The 18,316-nt window shown below is 34.7% G+C and overlaps 2 protein-coding genes across 3 annotated transcripts; one reads left to right on the top strand and one right to left on the bottom strand.

Annotated features, from left to right (window-relative positions):
• Positions 1-9,756, top strand: Ranbp21 (exportin-5-like protein Ranbp21). Of its 2 annotated transcripts, none has more exons than XM_011638545.2 (9): positions 1-141; positions 834-1,531; positions 1,616-1,924; positions 2,031-3,434; positions 3,931-4,185; positions 4,357-4,480; positions 4,563-4,899; positions 5,036-5,405; positions 5,590-9,756. In XM_011638545.2, the coding sequence occupies exons 2-9, from the start codon at positions 845-847 to the stop codon at positions 5,749-5,751; spliced, it is 3,648 nt and encodes a 1,215-aa protein (XP_011636847.2). In that variant the 5' UTR covers positions 1-141; positions 834-844; the 3' UTR covers positions 5,752-9,756. The 2 variants fall into 2 exon arrangements, with proteins under 2 accessions (XP_011636847.2, XP_025074048.2); XM_025218263.2 differs by lacking the exon at positions 1-141 and adding an exon at positions 323-414.
• A 298-nt stretch (positions 9,757-10,054) lies between these two features.
• On the bottom strand, positions 10,055-18,250 carry Ac13E (Adenylyl cyclase 13E). The gene is made up of 8 exons (XM_089084129.1): positions 18,108-18,250; positions 16,936-17,225; positions 15,394-16,763; positions 15,062-15,316; positions 14,534-14,982; positions 14,308-14,463; positions 14,026-14,225; positions 10,055-13,953 (listed from the first exon to the last, which is right to left on the bottom strand). Exons 1-8 carry the CDS (start codon positions 18,111-18,113, stop codon positions 12,228-12,230), a joined length of 4,452 nt encoding a protein of 1,483 aa, XP_088940255.1. The 5' UTR covers positions 18,114-18,250; the 3' UTR covers positions 10,055-12,227.
• Positions 18,251-18,316: the final 66 nt, after the last annotated feature.

Genomic DNA, 18,316 nt, shown 5'->3' on the forward strand with positions numbered 1-18,316 from the left:
CGCGCACCTCGACTCTGCATTCTCCCACCGAGACGGACTAGGTATGAATTGACGCGCACCGTAACGCCGGAGAGCATCCCGCCGTTCACGCGGCCCCGCCAAGCTCCGTTAAGCTCAAACCGCAATTTCGCGTCAAATACGGTGAGTACGTGAGCGAACGACTGCGCGCGCGGTAGGTGAAGGCATGATTAGTGTGCACGCGCACGGACAAGCTGCTTCGTCCACGCGTGTCCACGCCGTGATGCCCGCATGTTTCCGCCCGTAAATATTTTTCGCGATCGAAAAACCTGGCCTCTCGACAATAAATGACTTTGCCATCGACTTCCTCACTCGTGTCCTCGCGGGTATATTCGTTGCTCCCACCAGAGAGAATCTCACTTCGATTATTTATACCGGCTCTGAGATTAATGCCTTGTTAGAATCTTGCATCAGCTTTGCGAAATTACGCTTTCTTTTCGCGTTGATATATATATATATATATATATATATATATATATATATATATATATCAATAATTTGAAATTGATCGCAAAAAAATTCAATTCGTTTTTGAAGAATTAATCTCAGGAAAATTATTAAAATAAATTTGTTAGATTGTTTTATACAAACGTCTTTATTATGATGATGCAATATGTTTTTGATTGTTTATTTTTGAGAAAAATCTTTAAGCAGAACTGTCTTTTTAAATATGCATATATATTGTCGATTGATATAGAGATGAGATAAAAATTTTGATTTTTTTGTTTTATTTCTCTCTTTATATGATATAGATAAAATAGTTGTAATAATAAATTTTAAATATCATGTAATAAGTGTTTTCTATTATATTACAGTACAAATAGGAATGGAGTTCGGAGTAGGCGATGTCGCCCAGATATCGGCAGAATTGGCTCGAGTGGTCGAGATGATGATGTCACCTATCATATCTCAGCCACAACGTTTGGAAATGTACAATGCCTTTGAAAGATTCAAGGAATCTTCGCCATTGTGTGCACAGTGTGGCTTGTACTTGGCACAGAAATCACCTGACAGAAGCCCAGTGGTGCGTCATTTTGGTTTACAATTAATGGAACACTGCGTAAAATATCGGTGGACGCAAATCTCGCAATCAGAGAAGATCTTTATCAAGGAGAATGCAATGAAATTACTTCAAGAGGGTACCCAACCACTGCTACAGGAAGAGGCTCATATAAAGGATGCTTTATCGCGTGTGGTAGTCGAGATGATAAAACGAGAATGGCCTCAGCAGTGGCCTACGCTGCTGGCTGAGCTCAGTCAGGCTTGTACACGAGGCGAGAGCCAGACTGAGCTTGTCTTGTTGGTTTTCCTTAGGCTAGTGGAGGATGTAGCGCTTTTACAAACACTCGAGTCTAATCAGAGAAGGAAAGACATATATCAGGCATTGACTACAAACATGGCAGAAATCTTTAGCTTCTTTCTGAGATTAATGGAGCAACACTTTTCAGAATTTCAGAAGAAAAGTGCCTTAGGACAAACATCCGAAGCTGCAGCACACAGTAAAGTCGTTCAGGTAAGTTGCTACATCTGTAAAAGTTGCATATGTCAGTAATTGGAAAATAATAATGAATTAAAACTTTTATCTTTGTTATAATAGGTAGTGCTGTCCACGCTAACCGGATTTGTCGAATGGGTCTCTATAAATCACATAATGGCCGAAGATGGAAGATTATTGCAGATATTGTGCCTCCTATTAGGAGATCCTATATTTCAGTGTTCGGCTGCAGAATGTTTGCTTCAAATTGTAAATCGCAAAGGAAAAGCTGAAGATCGAAAGCAGCTGATGATCCTTTTCTCGGAGGAGGCTCTGAGATTTATTTATACTGCGGCTACTGCTCCACCATCTCTAGCAGGACCTACAAATTTTCAAGAAAATCATTATCTATTTCTGAAAAAGCTCACACAGGTATTTTGCATGATGCTTGCATGATTACTTACTACTTTAATGAATTTACATTTTATTTGTTTCTTGCGATTTTAGTATTTATAAAAAATTATTCATGTTATTTTAGGTACTGACTGGTATGGCGACACAACTCTGCGCCTTATGGGGAAAAGATGACGCTTCTAGCATACGACCGACGCATTTTAATCTCTTTCTGGATACTGTGCTCACGTTTACCATTTATCCGAGTCTCACACTCACGCATTTAGCTAACGCGATTTGGGTAATGCTATTTAAGCATGAACAGATCAAGACAGACTCATTGTTGCTTACATATGTGCCCAAGTATGTAGAACACACCGCGCCCAAATTAATCCGTGTTACATATCCACATGGTAGACAGAGTAACGGTATGACCACGTACTGCCTTGTTGATTACGACTCGGAAGAGGAATTCAATGTATTTCTGCATCGCTTCAGAATGGACTTATTGGAGGGATTTAGACACGCAACTATGGTGGCACCTTTGGTAACATTTATGTATGTGCAACAATGGCTGACTGCCAAAATTACCAAGGGTATGGCGAACTTGCAGTATAAGAGTGATCAGAACGATCGAGAATATCTTGAATGGGAAGCTCTCGCGCTGGCACTAGACTCTGTCGTATCTAGGATCCTATTGATCAACGAGCGACCAAGTGTGCAAACCGGTCTACAGTTATTGGAACTCTGTCTGGGTTATTCGCCACAAGATCCTTGGCTACTGTCCACCCTGTTATCCTGTATAAGTGCTCTCTTTGTGTTCCTGTCGATGTCAACAGGCTCGATGGCTATGCCGGGCGTCGCTATTTTGCCGCGTGTTCTCGAGAAGATCTTTGCCGCATTGGTATTCGAAGCACCTGGCGAGAACGAGCGTAATCGTTTGCGGGCAGCTAAAAATGTGAGACGACATGCAGCTAGTCTCATGGTAAAGATTAGCCTCAAGTATCCGTTATTGTTGCTGCCAGTATTTGAGCAAATACACACAATGGTGCGCAGTTTGACCCGTGAACCGAGCCCGCTGTCTCGAGTAGAGAGTGTCATGCTATATGAGGCATTGCTCCTCATCTCTAATCACTTTTGTGATTATGAAAGACAAACTCGATTTGTCACGGAGGTGATTGGCGATGCATCCAGCAAGTTCATCGCGTTGGGCGTGGAATGGTTTAAAGGACCGCTGGAGCTTATGCAATTTGTGGGACTGGACAGACCACCGGTGGAAAATATGCTGGAAGATCCAGCCAGACGTAATCGCAGTGATCTCATGATGTGTATTTGCACTGTATTGAGCGTGGTCAAACGATGCTCGATTCCGGAAGATCCCGATCGTGCGGCCAGAGGTGGTTTCGTAGCCGCGCTTAGTGAGAGCGGCAATCCGGTATATCGAAACCCAGCAACGCCGCATGTGATTCCTATCCTGCCGACGCTCTTCTCGTTACTGCGAACGATGAACGGTCTCTTCAGTCATGCTGCTCTTGCTGCTCTATCCGAGGTAATATTCTTCATTTATTATGAAATATATAGATAACTGAAATAGATTATTATTTATTATCTCATATTTTTTCGCTCACAATTTTTAATTCTTCAAATCAATTATCTTTTATAAATCTTATGGAATATATAAAAGACAGGATCAAACATAAAAATCGCTGGCTATAAATCATTATTTTTACATAGAAGCTCTTATATCTAAAATAACATTATTGATAGTCATGATTACTAAAATTTAGATGATACAAAAATTAGATGAAAAAGGATCAGGTATGAAGTTAATCTTGAAATTATGTAATAGAAATATATTGGCAACAATAAATATTTGATTTTTTTTTCATTTGAGCGTGCAAAATGTATTGTGATAAGCAAATACTAGTTGTTACAAGTAAAACGTAATTTCATATCAAATTAAATTAATTTCATATCAAATATATTATTAATTTCATATCAAATTACTTTCTTATTAAATAGATTGTTGAATGTCTTTATCTTAGGGTTATAAAAATGCTTATGGACTTTTGGAATCAGAGAAGGCAAATCTTCTGGGCGTTAACGTAACCAACGACAATAATAGTGAAACGGACCAGACCTCAAGTACTTCTCTGGTTCGGATGCAATCATTCCTCAGTACGATTCACGACCAATGCTATCATATGTTAGGCAGTGGCTGTCATATGATCGGCCGAGATTTCTATCAATTACCTGGACTCGCACAGGCCTTGTTGAATTCTGTTTTCTCAAACATGGAGGTAATTTAATAACATTGTATTGCTTTATCTGTATTTGTTCAAATTTTAATAAATTTCATACATGTATGTACGTACACGTGCGCGCGCACGCGCGAAATTTATTAAAATTGGAATAATTATACTGATTATGTATATATTTATAGCCAAATAAAAATAAAAAATTGCTTCTAGATGATTCCAGACTATAGACTACGACCGATTATACGTGTGTTCATGAAACCATTTATATATTCATGTCCTTCAGCTTTCTATGAGAGCGTGCTAGTACCTGTGCTGGCTCATGTATCTACACACAGTGAGTAATTAAAGCATTTTTTTGCGTGCTTTCTATTATACTAAACAGGACTAAATATGAAGTGATTATGCATTTTTTTCAGTGTGTCAAAGATTAAGTGCAAAGTGGCAATATATAGCGCGTCTCTATGAATCTGGTAGTTTGGATGAAGAAAACACCGATACACAGGAAGTCATCGACGACATGCTTAATAGGAATTTGACGAGGGATTTCGTCGATGTGTTAAAAGTGGCTTTAGTCGGTGGAGCTGCTAGCGATGCCGCTCCTCCAGATACTATGGAACAAGATAGCGGAGGAATGGCGGTGGATCCACCTCTCGCGCGAGGGAACAGCATCGTCGCCGAAGTCGTCAGTGAACTCGGGGCTTCTATTTTACGTCATCCGTCCACTTGTCACAGCATCGTCTTATGTGTATTGGGGTAAAATTATATGTAATCAATATCAATATCATATGTAAAAATGTGATTGCGAATTTTATTGCAATTATAAAAAAAAATCATTATCAATTAGTTTTATTTTCTTGAGTATCTTAACAATAATGTCTTGCATTTCTAGAGCGCTCGCATGGAATGATTCAAATGCAAGTCTCAAAGCTACGATGTTGACTGGGCCTGTGGTCCGAGCACTAGCTGCCGACGGCAGTTTGACTCCTTCTATGGCAGCGCACATTATGGTCGCAGTTCTTCAAGGTTTACAACTACATGGTCAGCACGAGGCTAATCAAGGTTCTCTTATTACTTTGGGTGCTCAAGTCTATGAATGTCTCAGACCTAAATTTCCGAACATCATCGAAGTAATGCAGCAAATTCCGGGGATCAATCCCGCCGATTTGCAACGCTTCGACGAGAAAATGTCAGTAGTCAGCACGAAAGGTAACAAAGTTGAAAAGGGAAAGAAGGACCTCTTCAAGAAAATTACTAATCAGGTATACGATCACGATATCCAAAAGAAGTTTATATCATGTCTGATTCTTTAAAATCTGCATTAAAAATCTTATTAAAAATTTCTTAATTGAAGATATTCTGTAAAATTGATCATAATTCTATTACATGTTGTATTTTTTCATTTATAATAATAATAATGGTTGGATTTCAATACGTCTTTTACAGCTTATCGGCAGAAGCGTAGGTCAATTGTTTCGCAAGGAAGTTAAAATAGACAATTTACCGCGAATAGAGGTATCTGGTAAGTCTCACTCGGTGCGCGTGGACGAGATCTCGAAGAATGCTGCTGATACGGGAATAACAGCATTATTTGCTGGATCTACGTAGCAGACGGTTTTAGACAGTCACATTTTGCATAGATGGTCTAATTCAATAAATAATTATAAGTTATTGTAAAAAAGTTTCTTCAAAAATGGTCATAGAATGGCGTAAAGAAAGAATGCTCAAACTACTGAAATAGTGCGTTTCTTTTTAAAAAAAAAAACTCGTCAAGTTTTGTGGTTTTTTTTTTCCCCACAACTTGCAGCCGTAAATAATTGTATATTTAAAATGCTCGAAGTATTATCTCGAATTTATATACAATTGCAAATTTCAGAGATTATTTTTTACTAATATCCAAAGTTATTAAAATGTATTTCAAGAAAGATATCTATCAGAACGAAGAAAATAATTGCACGCAAATTTAAAAAAATTGCAATTGTATAGAGAATCATCGTAGTACCTCCAAAATCCTTTGGCACATTGTGTCCTTACTCATTCACTAGGCGCTTCAAATTAAAAAAAGTCTCGGATATAAATTATAAACAAGCATCTAACTAGTATATAAATGATGATGATGATGAGTATTTGTCGAAGAAATCTTTTTCTGCACTTCCCTCATTCTGAAATCGATCATAAATTTTAAATTGACGAAGATGCAGTACACACTTTGATGACATAAGTGTAGATAATTTTTTACACTGCATGTTCTGTCGTTATAACTCTTATTTATTTTAATTAATTTTAAAGACTCGCGCAGGAAGAAGAATACGGCCGACATCGTTCGCGTTCCATCTTGTTAATCATATTTGAGAACGAATGTTTGATCTCTTAGATAAAGATTTTTCTAAGCATTATATTCTCCCTTTAACGTCCATTTTTATCAACGTTTTTAAAAAATTCAAAAATTTCCAATATCTGAACATCACACAATGCAATCTTTCATGGCAAAAATATAAAATGTAAAAGTTTGTTAGACTAGTAGAACAATTGTATAATGAGATATAAAGAACTATTGTGATAAGAAATGTGTAGCAAGTAAAATTTTACAAAATGTTTGAAAGCGAGCGATTTGGCAGTCACAAAATGAATCATAGCTTTACATAAATGAAAGGAAAAGAAACGATACGCGAGTCCGAGCTGTGACTGATGTGTGCAAAATCGAACACTGTGGTATATTGCATACTCTTTTTTTCTTTACTATTCTTTTTTCTTTACTATTTTTTAAATTATGTCTCGAAAATCTATAGTGTTCGTGCTTTAGATCTATTCTCTTTAGCTGAAAACTTTATTTTTATTTATTGGTTTATTTAAACGGAATAACGCATGCATTAGAAAGAAATTAGTAATTTACAGAAAGTACAGCTAAAAGGAATATATTTATTGTATTACGCTAAAGATTTCAAGATATAGTTATTATGTCAGTGTCATATACCTATGTATAAGTGTGTGTGTGTGTGTGTGTGTGTGTGTGTGTGTGTGTGTGTGTGTGTGTACATATATATATATATATATATATATATATATATTGTACAATAAAATCTTAGCGATTGAGTTTATAACAGAATAGAAAAGAATGAATAAACGATACACATATGATACACGATATGCATACATTTACATACTTATGTATATGTACGCGCGCGCGCGCACGCACGCCGCACACACACACACACACACACACACACGTTTCGAATTTTCATAGAATATGATTCGTTGATTTTCTCAAGGCATGGATCGACGCCGAAAAATATTGATACAAAAAGTCGATCAAGGTCTTCCTTACAGTCGAGCTCCTAACATATATGTAATTGAAATCGCGGTAAAATTTATAAATCAATTAAATTTACACGGTACTATACTTACATACAAATCGAGACGGCAGTTTAATCAAGAAAATATGTATACATACACGATCTATGCGAGAACAATACGGACATCTGTATATTACGATACTTACAATCTTAATACAAAATGTAATGATAAGCGCGCAAATGACAATTAACGAATTAAGGAAATTAAAGTAATCAATTGCACATAAATTGTTGCAAAATTGTTTCAAAAAGAATTTAAATGCGTATTAGATGTTAAATATGTTTTTTAAAACTGAAGATCATATATACGGATTGCCATCAATTCTGGTAATGTTATAATACCACATATCGTATAAAAAATGATTTTAATCAATTTTTGAAATAATTTTTATTCTTTTCTTTAATTAGAATGTATTCTACATGAAGTTTTAAGCAATCATTGTTAAATTTGATTTTTGTCTCTGACATCTGATGTTTATCTTTCCTTTGTTTACAAACGATGCAAACTTTCAAGTCGATAAATTTGCAAGTTCTTGCAAATTTAATAATTACACTACTTTCTCAAGCATTCCACTGCGCTTTTAGGAACAAATATGCGATTGGTAGATTGTGATGAGAAGAGTAGTTATTGGTTAATAAAAAAGTATTCCATCGCACACATAATGTGGTGAGAGACGTCCTCTTATCAGAAGCATTTAACTTTTTATCGATGGAATATTGACGAAGAAGTAACATCAATGTATTATTTATTCTGTTGCATTCTTCTATACAGAGAAAAATATTTCTTTAAATTTACTAGATTCTTTTTAATCTAGATAAATTTATTATTTGAAATGATCCAATCAATTTGTTTGACTTTTCAAATAATAAATCTTGTTACATGGAAGAAAACATTTTGTTGATACACATTTTGTTTAAACAATTTTATCATTTAACATACATGACGTATCATGATTCCAATAATATAGTATATATATATATATATATATATATATATATATATATTAATGATATTCCAATAATAAAAATCCCAGATACCAAGTCGTTAAAATGTAATATTTAAATTTCTATAAAAATTTTTTCATCTTGTTTAATAATTGTATTGTCAAAATTATAATATTTCAGCAAAATTAATTATTAAAATCAACTAAATAATTATTAAAATAATAAAAGCGACTCGCTTTGAAAAAAATCACTTCATTAGAAGTGCTTGAAATGATTTCATATTCTGTTATTCTATCTTAAAGTTTTTATTTAGAGAAATAGAATTTCAGTTTCGTCCATTTGGTGACGATGTTGCATGCGGATTAATGTTTTATTAAAACAATATATATTCAGTATAATCAAGGAACATATTATTTCATAGAAACAAATTGTCTTAAATAATCGTGTTTGTTCAAATAATATGACTTGATAAAACGAGATCTTCATTTAAAATAAATGTTTCATTAAAATTACATTGTGTGAATCAAATAAATAGGAATAAAGGAATAAATGTGAAGAAATATTTTTTTCTGTATATAAGATGAACAAATTCTTACGGAAACATCCAATACATACGTGTTTGGACTGTATGTACATCGAAAAAGCAATATCACATTTTTTCATATCCAATTTTTCATAAAATTGTCATATATATAGTGTTTCATATATATCTTTTTTTTTTCTTTTTTTTAAAGGATTGTACTTGCCACGTGAAAAAAATTATATCATCAACGAAGAGTCTACGCGTATGGCATAAAAATCGATTATGATAATTATTCGGAGCCATTCCGGTATTGTAAAAAACCTGCTTGTTTTACGATTACATCTTTATTAAGTTGCAAAAAAATTATAGGAATTATTGAATTCGTAGTACTATTTACAAGAAAGATTACCAATCTGTTTAACTTTATTATATTCATGTGATATTTGACATCGTATTGTATTGTATATTTATATTTAACTGAAGATGTAATAAAATTAAGCCAGATACCCAGGTGGCTTTTCATGATTGTTTATATATAATATATATTATATATATATTATATATATATATATATATAATATATAATATATATATATATAAATAAATAAATAAAATAATCAACACATCACGCTTTGTTATAACATTAATGTTTCAACGATTTATACCAGGCGAGAAGGGAACGAGAACTTACTCGTTTTTAAAATCTTGCCCATTTTTTGTACATCAGCTATAGTGAAATCAGCGATATAATCTTGTATATATTATATTGTAATAAAGATATTGCATTGATAATTATATGTACGTCAATATATAGCCTGGAGTCTGCCTCGTTGTCCATAGAGAATTTGTGTACATTCGATAAATATACATACGGTTTACAATACATTTTGATATCTCGTAACGTTTACGTACGTCTTTCCCATCCCCACAAAATCGGCGAATATAATGTAGATAATAGATCATGTTTGCGAGCATGCTTTCGTGATATGATCCGTTAATCCGTCTAGCTTGTATTTGAACGCAGGCTTATAATTGTAGGAATATTTCACAGTTAAATTTTGTGACAACACAAATGGATTTATATCACAAATTTTTTATATAACAATAATTTAATATAACTTATAATTCTCCTTCCAATTCTCTAAAATTTTATATTTCATACAGAAGTTATAAATATGTAATAGTATACATTTATTGGGATTGGAACTGGTTTTCCTTTATTATACATAATTATTGACATTATTACTTTCATGTGGAACAAAGTTCCATTGAGTTAAGCGCTACTTAAAATTAAAACAATTAGAATTCTTGTATCAATAACAAGTGTATTATATGCAGAATATGCAATGTCGATGATCCAGACCATTTATCGTTATGCTTGCACTGTATATCATATTACATAAACTTAAAATGCCTAGCTTTCTGAGTTAATATAGTCTCTTTCGGAATCCTCAGAAAAATATGTACATGTATAAATATAAATATATCAGGAGACACGATAGTGTCTCAGATGTCAAGTATGTAAATATACATGACACACATACTATTTTCTATAGAACATAAATTCCATCGAACGTAGTGTTATTTATCATTGAGATTAAAAAGAAAATGCACAATAAGATATTCTTTGGAATTCGACGTAATAATTTTGTGTCCAAATACAGCAACGGAAACATTTATTTAACGGCGACGTTAAGAAGCATTTTGTTGCGAGCATTAATCGTTAATTCGAGCTTGCAGGCATGCTTGTCGCTACCTTTGGAATGTGTATGATTTAATTTTCATCTCACGCACGTGCATATTATTACTACAAACATATTTAAGAATAATCTACGTTTACATTTCACACGTTTGCGGCCTGAATTGTTAGTTATTAATTCTTTGGTAAAATTATTTTTCATCGCGTAATTTAAGATATAAATTTCTAAGATAAAAAATTTCATTTATTACTTGCTTATTTCTGTTTTATATTTTATATAGATCAAGTTTCAAACGACGCTTGTAACACTTCACATCACTTTCATCTTGTACGTGACGTGTCAATATTAGATAGGAAGACTGTATGTATTCATCTCTTGATTCATGTATTCGACTATATAACTTCTCTTTTCTTTTATATTACTTTTAAAAATTTGTTTCATTCATAATTAACGGGGTATTTGAGTTTCGTTGACTTTTAACGCACTTCGCTGTTACTCTTAGAATATCGAATAGAATGCCACGTATTAATTTTTTGAAATTATCGCGAGCATTTCATTGTCGCTATCATTCGATCGAGAACGAATCTTTTCGTGACTTGACTTAGGAAATAGATATCACTTTCATCTCAAGTTTGACATTCAACTATATATGCACACACAATTTATTCGTGGCTTTTACACACATACACACACATATACATATATATATATATATATACATACATATGCAAATAATTATCATTTCGATGCTCAATAACGTAAAACGCTTCTAAAAACAATTCCTTCGCTGATTCAGTTTTGTACTCGAGACAAAGGCAGATCTCGGATAACTTTCCGCGATATCTTTTCTCATTCGATATTTTTACAAAAATACAATATCTCTCGTTAATAAATATCTCTCGCTAACAGAGTTTGAGCAGTCAACGAATAAGGCGTACAACGTTCCTTTTCCAGCAGCGCATGTGCCAACTCTGCTGTGTTTCTCAAAAAAGATATAGTCTATTTCATTTGCGCTATCTCGCCTATTTCACACATATACACACATCCGCACATGCATACATGCATGCATATATGCTTCCTAATCAATGACATGAGTCTGTTGAATCGATTGTTAGCAATAGATCTGTCTATCATTAATAAACCAGACATTATTCAATCTTACGTTAAAAATTAGAATTTCAGAATATACGAATTGAATAATGAAGTATTTATAAATTTCATTAAAAACTTAATTCTCTTTAATCTTTAATTTTCAGTTTCATATTTTATTTAGTTTTATTTTCATTAAATATTTATTGTAGAAAAAAGATTTTTTTGTATTTATAGGAACAAGAAAATATTACTAAATATTACTAAATATTATTATAAAAAGTGAAGATATTAGTTTAATTCAACTTAATTCACTTATATGTATATATATTATCCGAAAATTCAAAAATTATAAAAAATGATAATGAACAGATCTAATCTAAATGTTATGATTGTTGCAGGCCGCGAATAGCATCAAATTGTCGACGCATAATCGTCGTGTAGAAGAATATCGACATAATTGATGCTGAATCTTCAAGTTGTATCGATGCTCTTTTTATTTCCTATCAACAAGAACACATCCATATTGTCCTTGCCCTTTACATATACCTGGCCACGTGGCTCGAACTCGTATCGTTCCGACAAGACATCTAAGCAATTACTAGCCATCTGTATCCTACCAGCGACTCCCGTAGAATCCATCCGCGACGCTATGTTAACTGCGTCGCCCCAGATATCATAATATAACTTGGTAGCACCGATCACGCCAGCCGTGACGTCACCGTAATTGAAACCGATTCGCAGGATCAGCTTGAAACCTAGTAGGTCCCGATTGAAATTGTATATCACCTTGTGCATCGCCATAGCAAAGTCCACCAATTGGAATAAATGCATGTACTCGTGCTCACTTTGCTGTCTCACCTGTGGATTCAAGCCGCTCGCGGCCATAAAGGTGCTACCGATTGTTTTGATCTTTTCGACATTTGCGTACTCTGGTCTCTCTAATAACTCATCGAAATCACCTATAAGTTCATTGAGTACACGTAGATACTCCTTACCGCCCAGATACGATTCATCGTACAATTCGTTGAAGTTGACGATACTCGCAAAAATGATGCCCACGGATTTGTGATTCTGTGAATATTTAGCGGTAGTCTTCAGTTGATCGGCTACATACTTGGGTATGATGTTATGTAGAAGCCAGTCGGCCTGATTCTTCATTGACTGCACGCGTGTCTTGTCACGCGCTGCCACCGCGTTGCCATGAAAGCACAATCGATAACTGATCTCGAACTCGCGATTCAGGAACCAAACTAGCAATAGTAACAGTACCATGTCCAAATATATCTCTGAATTATACAATCTCTCGTTATATCTAGCATAAGATATCTCACCAGTCGTAAGTGACACTTTTTGTTTTCCTGTATGCTTTGCCGGCAATGATGCCTTCGTCGGAGTAGTAACGAGAAAATTTTTTGTATCATTTAAAACGTTTCCGCTGTCTAATTCGTTCGCGAGCGATTTTGCGAAAAAATTTGAATGTAATACGCGTAACTGCGCCAATTGCGAGTCGTTGACATGATTGCTGTCGCTGCTACTGCTATTACTACTGAGATTCTCCTGATGATACGGTGATATGTGACTCACAACAAGGCATATGAATAGTATGCCGGTGAGAGTGACTAACAGATTTTTCATCCAGCAGTTGAGCTGCGTAAAATTACAAAAGTGAACTAATCCAACAAAGATCAGGTAGCTGTAGTAATACTCGAAGTTACTGAGACTCCGAAAGTTATTGCATGTGAAATTCAGCAAGATGGAAATAATCGGTAAACCAACCAAAACTGCACCACATGCGTGCCATGGATACCATCGAGAAAAAAATTTGAAAATCTTCTGCGTAAAAGTCGCATGAGTCGTATTCGGATAAAGAAGCTGTCGAATGCAAAGTAACACTGCAATTATTTGAACAATGATGGCAAGTACGGAGAACACTGTGTAGTAAATCGTCGGTTTGCATAGAAGAAATAACGAAATTGTGATGGCTGTATAAACCAGGGCAGATATTAAAATGTCAAAGTACGTATTAAATCTTGAGGTGGCCAGAGTAGGGGGGTTATCGCCAATACTCTCGCTGATCTTGTGCGCATTCTCTCGATACTCTTTCTCCATTTCTTTATTTTTGAAGAAGAGAGTGACACTTGACAGCGGTGGTTTAACAAAATATGAGCGCTGAGAACTCACGTTGTCTTGAACACACCTTTAAATAAAAGATAATTTTTAAAAAAAGACTCGCCGTAATTTGTAAAACATATCGAATGATTTATCTTACCTAATTAACTGAAGATCAGATTGCTTTCGTAATTTATGAAAACACGCACCGAATGTATCTGTTACTATCGGAGGGAAAGGATAAGGAGGCACTGATGACGAAGGTTCGTGAGTAGAATTTAATGTTGAACTAGAAGTATAATAACCACTAACTCTATGTCCCAATAGATCACCCTGGGCCATGCCATTCATTAGAAATAACTACAAAATCATTTAAAAAATGCCATAAAACAATCGAATATAAAAGATATATAAAAAAAAAAATAAATTTTAAAAAATATACCTGCTGTTGTATACTGCTTCGCCTGCTATTACTCTTAATACCGGAGTCTTTCCTACTGCAAATGGAAGAAGCATTACTAATCGGTTCTGGACCAGATAATAAAGGACTAGAAGGTATAGGATTCGGATCCATTTCAACGCCATTATTCAGAGGGACCTGCAAAGTAATTGTAAATAATAATTAGTCACAAAGCGATAGTTAGGAAAAAGAATAGAGAGCTACTAACCCGTCTAAATCCATTACATTCTTCATATGTTTGAATATCGGGTTTTGCTCGTTCTATAACGATATTTTTTCCTTCTTCTATTTCCAAAGGTATCATTTCCTCGGTTGTTCGTTGTCTTTGCAGATACCTCCATGGTTTATTCCGCATTTTCTTCTTGCCACAACTAGCAGTGGACGTAGGACTCTTGTTTGAATCTTCTTTTTCATCCATGATATCCCCATCGTTCTCAGAATCCAAGATACTGGGCAAGGAATTAGCCTTCATCCTATAATTACTCGCATTGGTGACCATATGGAGATAATGATACCGCGGCTTGGTCTGATTGTTACATGAAGCCAAGCGATTCCGCGATTGCATCAATGGCGAGATACTTTTAGGTGACGTTACATTTGTGATAAATTGATTCATGAAATCCGACTTACGAGCTCTAATAAAGTAAGTTTTAACACCTGAAAAAATGAAAGATTATATAATGTGTAATATAAAATTCAGATCTCTGTTTTTTTTTCTTTTCATCATCTTGCTTACCATTGAGTAGATCTCCATTCTCTGTTATGTATTGATCTCCCAAAAATCTCAAAGTATTCTCACTCAAATGTACACGGCCAGGTTTTCCCGTACTTTCCAACTTATTTGCCAAAGTCACATCATTTGACCAAACGTCGAATTTGAATCTCTTGGTACCCACAATTCCACAGAGTACAGTGCCTGTATGCACACCTACTCTCATATTCACACCTTCACGTCTCTCGATGTCGAATTGTTTTATAGCTTCGATCATAGCTATCAAAATGTAATTTACGATATTAATTTAGCGATTAGAATGATCAAAATGTTGAATATGATAATATCTCACCTACCTAGCCCCATTTCTATGCAACACTTTGCATGATCGGACCTTGGTTCTGGACACCCACTTACGCAATAGTAACAATCTCCTAGTGTGGAAATCTTTTCGCAACCGTGATGCTCACAAAGATCGTCAAAACGCTCGAATAGATCGTTTAGAATACCTACTAATTCCTCCGCAGTCTTGTTCGAGCTCATTCTGGTAAATCCAACAATATCGGCAAAAAGAATGCTGACGTCCTCCATCGAATGCATATTAAATGGTCGGAACAACGAACGAATATCCGTATTATTGGATGGTATCGAGCCCTTTTTCAAAGAGTCTTCTCGCTCTCTTTCACGCTCACTCTCCTCCATAAGCCAATCCGCGACTTTCGGTGGCATAACAGAGTGTATCATCTTTTCCTTCAATTGTTTTTCCATTTCCAGCTGTCGACGGACCAGCAAAGATTGACCGACTTTCATAAATGTACCGCGCATTCTCACAAAGGTCATTATCAAAATATGCACGCCTATCAAATGAATACAAATCTGCATCAAGATCCTTATTGCGAGATTCGTGGAGAAGTTAATATCATCGTTAGGGTAATAATAATAATCTATAGACGATAAATTTACAGTAGCATTAACAGTAGATATCGTGGATGAGACACTAGAATTTAATCTCGTTAAAACATTTGAGTTACTCAAAGCTCCATACAATCGTTGAGCTACCGTTTCCGAATATCTCGTTTCCATGTTCATTGTATCTCTGCTTTCACGCAGTCTCGATATCGCCTCTGTACTAATTGCTGTAGTAAAATCACTAATATTACGTATCACATTCTGTAGACCAGCAACAATGAGAGGATCGTTTAAAGATGAGTGTGTAAGTATCAATGTTTTCTCTTCACCCGCTCTCGTACTATTAATTCCTGTAGTATCATTTTGTACAATTCGTTCATTCATATAGAATTTCTGTCGTGCGCCCTTCGAACCATACAAATAGGCAGTCAGGAACTCAAACATGAATGAGTACAACGTGGATATTCCTACGCAGGCATAGAGTGGCATTGGCAGCACTGTATAAATGACTAATAAGATCTCGGAGCACAAAGCAAAATGTCCAACGAGAGTCAGTCCGTCTATATAAGGTGGTACCAGGGTGAGGAAGAGTAAGGACAAGAAACAGAGTGTTGATGCAACTCCCAGAGAAGTTGGTAGTACATAGGATTTATAGTAGTCTGTATGCGTTAAATAAAAAACAACTGAAATCATAACGCCAACAATACCGAAAACACCCGCTATTGCTGCCCACGTTAACGTATCATTCTCTACTCCAATTATCACAAAATATGTTAGCCACGATAAGGACACCAGCAAGATATAAGTGAGAGCATATCTGTAAAATAATTAAAAATAATTAAAACCCTTCTGACTGACTATTTTTAACGTAATTAAAGAACTAATGATTGGTCCAAGAAGAATATTTCCAAACATATATATATATATATATATATATATTTTTATTTATTTATATATTTATATTATATAAATCTCATGTTAATACAAACCGAAATCTTAATCTAATTTGAGGAAAGGCACTTCTTTTAAACTGTTCCTCAAGGATTTCCGAATCAAATCTGGGATTCCACCAGGATCGTGGTGCTGCTCGTTCAAATGGTACAGGTAAACTGATACCGCAACATCCCAATCCTTGGCTACTGTGCGCCAGATATGTTTGTATGTATGGTGCCAGAGATATGTGAATCTCATCCTCAGCATCTTCGCTATTGTTTTTTGCTCGGGTAAAGCTGACAGATGAGCCACGTTTTCGATTCAATTGAGGAGTCATGTCGACAATCTAATAGAATTAAAAAATCTCAATAGAATTTTAGAAAGTACTATTAAAATAATAATAAAATAAGACAAATCTCAAATATTAATTAAGAATAGAAAAATTATTTGAAAAGTTTAATAATTCTAAAAGTAACTTAATTTAAAAAATATGTATACTGTTGGTAAATTTGATAAAATAATCAATATCTCCTTATATATTATAAAAATAATTCACATTTGTAAAATCAATATAAATATATTTTTCTTATATATTCTCTATATAAAATAGAGATTAAAGAAAACATAAATGCTACATGTATCCATAATGTTATTCTATTTTTAAATATCATTTATAAATAGTATGCAACTTGAACTATTGACATATGTGTTATCATTCTATTGCAACTACAATAAGCAGCTGCTGCTAATAATACCACATATAATGTTATTTAATGATGACACTATTGACAAAGACTCACAATTCTCTAATCCACATGCCCTTTTGTTCTTAAGTGATACATCATTGTGACAAGAACATATAATAATTTAAATAATTTAAATTCAGACAGAAAATTTACGTAATATCTAAAAAGATATGCGTTTAATATATATTCCGAAGCAGTTCAAAGTTTTTAATAATAGAAATGCATAAGAAAAATGAGAATTTTTGTTATTTTATATGACACGACTCCTTGCACGTGTTAACGACAATCAAGATATTTTGAAATAAATATTTTTTAGCGAATTTTTCCATCACAAGTGCATTTTACGTATGGAAGAATGCGAAATTGGACGCGACATACAGAATTGTCAATTTTGATATCAATTCGCACATTATTCTCTTAATGACGCGACACGCAAAAAGTTTGGAAGTAATAGCACGACTCGCGCAATGAAATCTACTTACCGCCATTTGATTCACGTTGATCAAGGGCGAGAACGCCAGAGAATTTGAGAAATCATCATTTTCCTCGCTGACATTGGAGGTATTCGTGAGAATCAGCTAGTGTCGCAGGACGCCATTTTTTCGCGGCTCTTCAGCGATGCGTCGCGGGTTGCGGGTAGACCTCGGTAAGGTCGACACCGAGAAACACTCGTGAATGACTTGTCGCGAGT

This window comes from Pogonomyrmex barbatus, unplaced genomic scaffold (genome assembly GCF_055798465.1).
Source record: "Pogonomyrmex barbatus isolate J1 unplaced genomic scaffold, ASM5579846v1 scaffold8, whole genome shotgun sequence".
Taxonomy (NCBI): Eukaryota; Metazoa; Arthropoda; class Insecta; order Hymenoptera; family Formicidae; genus Pogonomyrmex; species Pogonomyrmex barbatus.